We start from the raw sequence: 9473 nt of genomic DNA, 5'->3' as shown, positions 1-9473 counted from the left end.
TTAACTACAATGAAATGTAATACATATAAGCTTGATTAATTGTCAGAAAAACACAGCTGAAAGCAGAAGCAAAAACAACATGGCTTTGATCTTGAAGATTTTTGCTTTGACAGAGTTATTAACTATTGCAACAGTGTTAGTAGTAATCATCCTCCTCCTTCCTGGTACTGCTTATAGTTTAAGCAGAGATGAATTCCCTTCTGACTTTGTGTTTGGTGCATCAACCTCAGCTTACCAAGTTTGTTCTTCTTTCTGTCTTTTTCAATTCCTAAAATATTCTGTTCTTGCCTTTTCTTTCTGTTCATGTGTGTATGATTATTCTATACAATATCACGTCTTGGGATCTCGCGTCATGCCACTTAATAACGCTTGGACTTCAGGAGCAGAATCACTTCCGACCCAAGACAACCGGGCAATGACCTTATGAGATGCAACCAAGACGGAAAATTAAGACAGGACGTTTGCTCACAAACAGCTCCTCTTCTGTCGAATTTATCCTGCAATATAGGCTCAATAATTCAAATGCAACACCAACACCTAGCCGATAGAATCCTGCACAGATAAAAGACACAAAACAGCATAAACAATATACAGGATCCAAAACTAATTATACAAAAATTCTGCCGCAAACCAAAGTAAAGTGCACACCGATCCAGCAACTAAGCACAGCGCAGCAGACCTGAAACCTTCTGCTATATCTAAATACAGTGCCGCCGAGTTCAGCAAAATGAGACTAAAAAATGCTGTAGCTGAACCATAACACAACCAAAGAAATTAGTTGTAGGATTTTTTATCTGTTTACTTTGGCTTTGAAAAAAAATAAGACACATGTAGATTCTCATTATAATAAAAAGCTACTTTAGCTTCTTTTGAGAAATAATATGATTATAATAACTTTGGTCAATGAAAAAGAGTGTTTATTAATATTCTATTAAAAAAATGTTTAATAAATAATTATTATTGTAAACAATCTTAGTCATACACTTAATCTTCATCATACAATCATAATAGTTGAAATTAGGATTTCAGTAGAACAAATTTTGAATGTCTGTGTAAATATTAACTTTTCTCAAAACTTATGAATATATTGGTATTGGGGAAAGGTTGAAGGTGCAGCAAATGAAGATGGCAGGAAACCAAGCATATGGGATACCTTTGCCCATGGAGGAAATGGTATTGTCCTCACTAGCATATAGTACTTAATTTCTTAATCAGGTTTAATTTATCTTTTTTTTTTTGGTTACATCAGGTTTAATTTATCTATTATTTTGCTGAACCAAAAGTTGATTAGTTAAAAAAAAAATATATTTTCAGCTAATATGTACAAGGGTGATGGAGATGTTGCATGTGATGAATATCACAAATATAAGGTTAGTGACTGTAGAGCATACACAATATTCATCTTATATATTGACCAGAATCAGATACATTAAATATACAATGAATCTAAAAAAATGCAATTTTGCATATAAAGTGTCACAGAGGGAGTATATATACTGGATTAAGAAATTACATGAGCTTGATTTCCTGCAGGAAGATGTGCAACTCATGGCCAATATCGGTTTAGATGCCTACCGATTTTCAATATCATGGTCAAGACTTATTCCAGGTAATAACTATCTTCGAGGGAATTTGAAATCGGGCATTTGAAGTTACAACTTAAAAAGTCAACCTCTTACCACCGACCTGATACCTTATGGACAAACAAACTATTTGTACTTGACTTCGTTTAAGCCCGTGAATGTTTGACGTCATTTGAATATATTTTCCTAGATTAAACTTTTAATATGTGATTATTTTTCTGATAATCTTACCAGATGGGAAAGGACCAATAAATCCTAAAGGACTTCAATATTACAACAATCTTATAAATGAACTGATAAGCCACGGTATGCGAAGACTGCATTTTTCTTGCAGAGTTTGGTTAACAACTACAAGATGTTCTTCCAACTTATATGCTGAAAAATTTGATTGTTATTAATGTTTAATTTTTCATCTTGTAGGAATCCAACCACATATTACATTGCACCATTGGGATCTACCACAAGCACTTGAGGACGAATACGAAGGATGGATTAGTAAAAAAATTGTGTATGGTTCCAAAACTTAGTTTCTCCTACTTCAAGTCTCTATATTGTGGTTAACAGAATCTATATATGTATGCTTTGCAGGAAAGATTTCACAGCATATGCTGATGTATGTTTCAGAGAATTTGGTGATAGAGTTAAGTATTGGACGACGCTGAATGAGGCGAATATGCAAGCAATGTTTGGCTATGCTTTGGGAATAATACCACCACAGAGGTGTTCTACTTCTACTTCTACTTCTACTTTATCTCTAGATTCTTCTTTTGTAGCTAACTGCTCAAAGGGAAATTCCTCAACTGAGCCATATTTGGCGGTTCATCATATGTTGTTAGCACATGCTTCAGCTGCAAGATTGTATAATAAGAAATATAAGGTAAAGTTAATCAAGAAGGATGTATAACTCAAATAATCATCATTGATCATGTTATTTTGAAATGGCCTTAACCATCTTTAGTAAGTGCAGGGTTTGCAACATGGTTTTATTGGGTTTAATCTTCTTACTATTGGTTTTGTTCCACTGACAAATACTAGTGACGATATAATTGCGACTCGAAGGGCACAAGACTTCATAATGGGGTGGTAAGTAATCATTTGATCATGATATATTTCTTGATCTTCGGTGTTTTTCACGATAAAATTTGTTAAGAAGTCCCACATCAGATGTGAGTTGGTCTGGACATGGGTTTATATGTAAGATGCAATCCTCACCTAACAAGTCGGTTTTGTAAGGTTGAGTTAGGCCAACGCCCATTTCTCTGATGGTATTAGAGCCTCTTCAAAATTCGTTGGGTCACCCCCTATCGTGAGGGGGTGTGTTAAGAAGTTCCACATCAAATGTGAGGGTTTATAAATAAGAGGCAATTATCACCTTACAAGCTGGTTTTGTAGGCCTGATTCAGGCCCAACACCCATTATTGTCGCAAATCACAATTACATTAACTTCTGTAAGTATACTTTGTTATTGCAGGATTCTAAATCCACTAACATTTGGTGATTATCCTGATACAATGAAAAGGAATGTTGGATCAAGGCTTCCTTCTTTCACCGAAAAAGAATCAAATCTGATGAAGAGCTCAATTGACTTCTTAGGAATAAACTTTTACAACTCATTATATGTTAAGAACTATCCTCCTGAAAGCAACAACATGGAGGATAGAGATTACATGCAAGATATGGCAGTTGAACTAATTACAAGTATGTTCTAAGCTGTTTTTCTGACATTTTCTATTTGCATAATCAATTCTATATGGTGCTAATTTACCAAGTTACTTATACACAAATGTCTCATAATTATAATGTTCTTTCTTGTTGTAGGACTCATTGAAAATGATACATCTATAGATGAGGTAACATAATAATGCAGTAACAAGGAATTGTTCCTTCCTATTGTAATTTATTTGTGCAATTTTATAACCAATTGACCAGCTATAGTTGGTTTAGTTTCCAATTATATGTAACCTTCAATTTTCAACAGGTGCTAGATTCTTTGAAGAATGGTTATGGAAATTTTCCAATTTACATACATGAAAATGGTAAGTCAATTTTCCATCCTTTCAAAATCTTTGTACAATATTTATTTGGCTTAAATATATTATTGTTCCCTGTTTTAAAAATTATATACAATTTTCCATCCTTTCAATATTTCTTTTACTTTTATTCTCCGAATTTTGGTCCTCGTCTCATTTTTGAGTTATTTTTCTGATAATATGGTCTATTCATTTATTACGTGGCAACGCTTATTAGACATACTTTTTGCTGATGTAAAACAGTGTGGCCTAATAAGCAATGTCGCCTCATAAATAAATAGATTGCGTCATAAAAAATGACCCAAAATTTAGATGGGGACCAAAACTTAGAAGAAAAAAAGTTCATTTTTATTAAGATAAAGAGAAATAAATGTGCATTTAATCCTATTTGTTTACCTTGGACACTACGAGCTATAGCAAATACACACATCTCAATACACTCTTTTTTATTGATTAAAATTCATATGGGTTCCATAAAAACTATATGGGACCCACATTATTTCACGGACCCATATGAATTTCAACCAATAGAAGAGGGTGTGTTGAAATGTGTATCCCTACCATTATTCATCTAAGAAAACAAAAAAACAAAAATTTGTATTGAAAAACCATTTTTTAGTTTTAAGGAGTTGACTATACTTTGACATCAGTTAACATTTTTTTTAATTTAATTTGTATGATATAAATATTTGAGTTTTGCAGGCCACAAAACACTTCGTAATTCATCATTGAATGATTGGTCTAGGGTGAAGTACTTGCATAAATACATTGGGACCATAGCTAATGCAATAAGGTACTTTTTTTATTTTCAAATATGTCTATGATAGTATGCATTAACATTACACTTCCACTTTATTTTAATTAGTTTTAAACTTTTTCATGAATGCTAATTATTTAATTTTCTTTATTTTTTGACACATTAAGGAGTGGATCAAATATAAAAGGTTATTTTGTATGGTCCTTGTTGGATGTGTTTGAAATATTGAGTGGATATGAAGGAAGTTTTGGGCTATACTACATAGATTTGAATGATCCAAACTTGCAGAGACAACCTAAGCTCTCTGCTAAATGGTACTCAAATTTTCTGAAAAATAAGCCTATGGATCTAAAGATTACCATGGAAATTGAGAATGATACACCATTGCCTTTAGAGAATTAGAGATATACTTGCTATAATGCCAAGTAACCCTCTAATTTGAGGTCAAAATTTTATGTTTTTTCCTACCAATGTGAATGAATAAAAAGGATGTGGTTTATGATGTTGAATATTAAACACAGTAGATTTTTATCAACAAAATATTATGTAGCTGGCTTATCATATTATTATTATGAAAATAGTATCTTTTATTTTGCATGTGTTTAAATTATGGACATGCCATGTAAGTATAGCTCAGTTGATATCGCATTATATAGGTAGAGACTGAAGTTTGAATCCTAAAATGTGACATCCCAAATTTAGTTAATAGAAGGGATATTAATTAGAGTTGTGTTGGCTTAAAATTTAAATGAAAATATGTAGTAATGTTAACATGGTATCAAAGAGTTGTGTTGGTTAGAATCTTGGGATTGAGATTCACTGCAGTCCAAATTTCTTGCGGTTCCCAAAGTTTACACATAAAACTACCCCTTTTATTTTTTTGTTAAAATTATATCTTATCTCTCCTATAAAAAAAATCCCCTCTCTCACAAAATGTATTACTGCACCTTTACTGTAGTATTTTCAACTGCAGGAAATCCAAACCGAGAATCTTGGAAGTTTAATGACAATTGTTACTCAACCTTTGCAATAAAGCTTGATTGTTTGCGCTCACTTTGTATGTTAGCTACAATGCTAATGAGCTCCCTTCATGATGAATGTTTGGGAGAATCTGAGTTCGATTTCTGATGTAAACAATAAGTGGCCAGATTTTATTTATCTCGCAATTAAATTTTGAATTATCGAAATCTCTTCTCCTGAAAACTAGAGGGTTAACACAAAAAAAACTACAATGCTAACACTATCAAAAATTGATCAAATAAAACAAAAATAGTAACATTGATTCAAATTTAGTTAAGGTTACTATTCATCCAATTATTTCATTCATAAATCATAAACAAATATATACTAACCGGTACACAATTCATAAAGAGGTCGAATAAATAGAAGAAACCCCTAATATAGACCTCAATTTAAAGGACCATCGGTTGACCACAATAAATTACTTGCAATAACATGTCACTATTATAAGGGGGTATCAACCTTGTAGGACTTGTAGAAATTTTATATTTGAAATTATATAGAATTTTTCTAATCTCTTTTGTCATCAAACTCTCCCATAACTTATTCCCTTCAAACTCATCCTTATGAATCTTAAGCCACTACATATAAGTTTTCTAACTACATGAATGACTATTTTCAAGTCACAGATGGATCTAAACAATTTTAAAACTATAAACAAATCTTTCTTGAAAAAATCAACAACATTGGTAACAATGCGAAACAAGAAAAATCCTAAATTAGTTAGTTGATTACATGTCCAACATGTCTCTTGAAAAACTAATCTCACACCTTATAATGATGACTAGCAATTTCATGTAACTTATTGAGGTTCATCCATGGTCCTTTAAATGGTCCATATTAAGGGCTTCTTGAAGAAATTATATTATCTTAAACTTTACTATAGCAATATTAAATGGAAAAACCATCTCGTCTCTAGCTTATTGATTATCACGAGTATCCCCCTACAAGAGCAAGATGGTTTCTTCATTTAATAACGCTATAGAAAGTTGGAAAATAGCTTTCATTGATGATCCATGCATGTGATGTGGTGGCACTACAACATTTACGCTTTTAGACAACAGTTCAAAATTGTAGCCTAAACCATGAAAATTGTTGCCTAAAAGTATAGGGAACAATTTCCACCCGTTTTATAAGCGAGCGTTACCTATTATCTATGGTTACAGTTTTTTCGTGTTTTGGGCACACTTTTAGAAACCGTCGCCAAAGCTATCGGAAATAGGGAACAGTTGTTCAGCAAACTTTAGGCAACAATTTTTACCCGTTGCCGATTCTATTTACACTTCAGAACTGTTACCAAAAGATTAAGCAAAGGGAACAATTTTCAAGTGTCCCTGTTACATATAGGCAACATATTTTTTTTTATTTAAATTTTGTTTTTGGGTACAAACGCAACATATTTTTAAATATGCATTAAGATAGACAATAATTTTAAAAATATTTTGACCAAATTTAATATTCAATTTATACATTTGAAATAAAAATGAGGCAAAAATACATGAACTTCTTTATTCAAATATTTGTATAGTATTACATAAATGCATAGTGGAGTACCTCCACTCTATGGTATGGGTACTAAAAAGTAGCAAACATGTACGGCTACTATAAAACACCTGAAGACTTATTCAAATAAAAAACTATAAAACACCTAAAGTCATGGTTAATGCTCCCATGACTTTTTAATACAAACTAAGACAATATTTTCTCAAAACTATAAATACAACTAAAATTGAGCAAACTGTAAAATAGTAAATTTCCTTTCAATACCCCCACAATCTTGGCTACTTAATCATACGAAGAATCACCTACAACATGCCTTATGTTACTTTCTTTAAATGATCATTATCAATTCCAACCTTTCTTTGATTGTAATTCCTTTTCATCGTATTTCTCCAATGCAAAACCTGCTACACCAACTTAATTAATCAATAGCTGAACAAAAACATAATGAGGACCCAAAACTACATCAATCAAAGATAGCATACTACCACAAACCTACTTATAAACTATTTTTGAACGTTTCAAACCCAATTGAATTGAGTTCTCCAATAATTGATGCATTTGCTCTTATTCTTAACTATACAAGAACAACAAACGATCATATTCACAAGAACAATAAACTAGTATATGTTAAAATATAATTGCCAATCTACCATTTTTTCTTTAAACTATAAATTTTATTGATCGCTAAAACCAAGGTTGTATAGCATTGTAAGGGGGAAGGGAGCACATCGCTAAAACCAATCCCATTATACCTACCAACACCCACACAAGGCCACAAAGGGCGCACACCAGAGAGAAACATAAGCTAATGGCATCCACACAAAATACAAAATAGCATAAAACCAAATTAAACCAAGGGGAACTTGAACTCAAACACAAAATAGCAGAGCATCCAAGAATACTATCATAGACATCCAATTACTCGACAAACCAACCCAGATAGCAACACCAAAACACACAAGTACAACAGATCACAGCAGCACCTAATTGAAACTGGATAGCAAAACCACATCCAAAGAAAGTAGCAATTTGCTGCGACTGAAGCAATAAAAAACTTGTTTCGCAAAGAAAGAATCCCACCGCTACTGCCTTCCGAAGCTAGAAAGGCCCACTCACAGTTCTCATCTCCCCACAAGCTAAAACACGGATAGCAGCACCATAACATTAGGAATTAGGAATAATATAAGTATATGATAACCAACTAAAACTATTTCTTTCTTTTGAGAGTGTTGTGTCTGCTCTGTCTGAATTCTCATAGGTAACATATAACATATGCAATCTTAGTGCTCTTTTTGTTATTTCTCAAGAAGGTCGTGAGGCAGATATATTGTTGGAACTCATGGCAGGGAAATAACAATATCAACGTACAAATAAAATATTGAGGCATAGTTTAATTTAATTTAATTTAACATTGAAAGAAATACTTTACCACTACTTACATGATACATAGAAGTTCGAATTCATAGAGAATAAACATAGCTTAGCCTAAACAAAGTTTTATAAGTAGATATTTCATCAAGCACCTTCTTTGAAAAAACAAACAAAAGGAATGTACATTATTTAACCACGAGAACTAAGCTTACTTTGGTGTTGCAAAACGACTTGAGATTGACAAAATATAGTTTGCTAGAACTCTAGAAGATGTTTTCCCTTATCTCGGTGGATTCACACATGACTTGATTTCAAAAACCCCACCAAAATACCTGCATAACAGTGAGTTAAAACATTAAAATGCTTCTTCCTAACATTAAATTGAGCCACAAAAATTCAGCCAGAATCTCATAGCCAAACAATCGATATCTCATAACCAAATTAACCTAAAAAATTCAGCCACAACAACAAAAACAAACAAACCCAGAAAAACAAACTAGAAGAAAAAAGAACAGACAAACCTAGAACCACAAACCAGAAAAAATCCTTCAACAAATTCAGATCTACAATCTGTTAATTCCTTCTCAGTGTTCATGCTTAAGCTAAAGCTTACATGATCAATCATGAAACCCTTATCGTAGCCACCAACGCCGCTAGATAATCTCTGAAACTATAACGCCACTAAGAAGGTCGGGGAGATAGGGTCTTTCGGATTGAAGCCATTAATTTTGGTCAAAGAAAAAACACGAGGAAGAGGAATAGATCGAAAACCCTAAAAAGCTAGGGATTGAATGGTGAAAGGGAATATAGATCTGAAACCCTAAAAATCTAGGGATTGAACAGTGAGAGGTAATTTAGAGAGCTACAGATTGAGGTAGATTTTCGATTTTGCGGTGGTGTTTGAAGAGTAGGAGACGAAGGAGAAGGAAGGCACACGGTGGAGTTTTGTGTTTAGATTGGACTAGTTTTTTTTTTTTTTTTTTTTTAGGGAATTGGACTAGTGTTTTGTACCGAAGTAAAATTATTATTATTATTTTTATAATTAGAGAAATTGTTAGATGAGTCCTCACCTAATCATTAATGATTAAGCACAACCAATCACATAATTTATAACTCATTAAATAATTAGATAAATAATTAATAGTGTAGTAATTAATAAAATCAAATCTCTATAAACAAAAAAAAAAATTAACAAAACTAAATCTCTAT

At 32.4% G+C, this 9473-nt stretch overlaps 1 protein-coding gene and 1 long non-coding RNA gene across 7 annotated transcripts; one reads left to right on the top strand and one right to left on the bottom strand.

The window, feature by feature from the left end:
- On the top strand, positions 1–5094 carry LOC123889326 (beta-glucosidase 11-like). Its single transcript, XM_045938612.1, has 13 exons — positions 1–238; positions 1104–1173; positions 1315–1370; positions 1534–1609; positions 1818–1889; positions 2004–2091; positions 2172–2460; positions 2551–2666; positions 3055–3281; positions 3402–3433; positions 3562–3619; positions 4316–4406; positions 4538–5094. Exons 1-13 carry the CDS (start codon positions 80–82, stop codon positions 4770–4772), a joined length of 1569 nt encoding a protein of 522 aa, XP_045794568.1. The 5' UTR covers positions 1–79; the 3' UTR covers positions 4773–5094.
- Positions 5095–6874: 1780 nt separating this feature from the next.
- Positions 6875–9253, bottom strand: LOC123889327. 6 transcript variants are annotated; one of them, XR_006802452.1, is made up of 4 exons: positions 8786–9253; positions 8333–8596; positions 7877–8029; positions 6875–7294 (listed from the first exon to the last, which is right to left on the bottom strand). It is a non-coding gene; the product is annotated as an uncharacterized LOC123889327 (long non-coding RNA). The 6 variants fall into 6 exon arrangements; XR_006802453.1 differs by having other exon boundaries at positions 8477–8596; XR_006802456.1 differs by lacking the exon at positions 7877–8029.
- Positions 9254–9473: the final 220 nt, after the last annotated feature.

Source organism: Trifolium pratense, linkage group LG6 (genome assembly GCF_020283565.1).
Source record: "Trifolium pratense cultivar HEN17-A07 linkage group LG6, ARS_RC_1.1, whole genome shotgun sequence".
NCBI classification, from domain to species: domain Eukaryota; kingdom Viridiplantae; phylum Streptophyta; class Magnoliopsida; order Fabales; family Fabaceae; genus Trifolium; species Trifolium pratense.
This window is presented reverse-complemented; position numbering and strand designations above follow the sequence as displayed.

What these genes read in the sequence shown, in the direction of transcription:
- LOC123889326 (XM_045938612.1), top strand. Translation starts at nt 80, where the DNA reads ATGGCTTTGATCTTGAAGATTTTTGCTTTGACAGAGTTATTAACTATT. An exon ending in ATGAATATCACAAATATAAG is followed by an intron (nt 1,371 to 1,533) that starts GTTAGTGACTGT and finishes GATTTCCTGCAG; the next exon opens with GAAGATGTGCAACTCATGGC. An exon ending in CAAGACTTCATAATGGGGTG is followed by an intron (nt 2,667 to 3,054) that starts GTAAGTAATCAT and finishes TTGTTATTGCAG; the next exon opens with GATTCTAAATCCACTAACAT.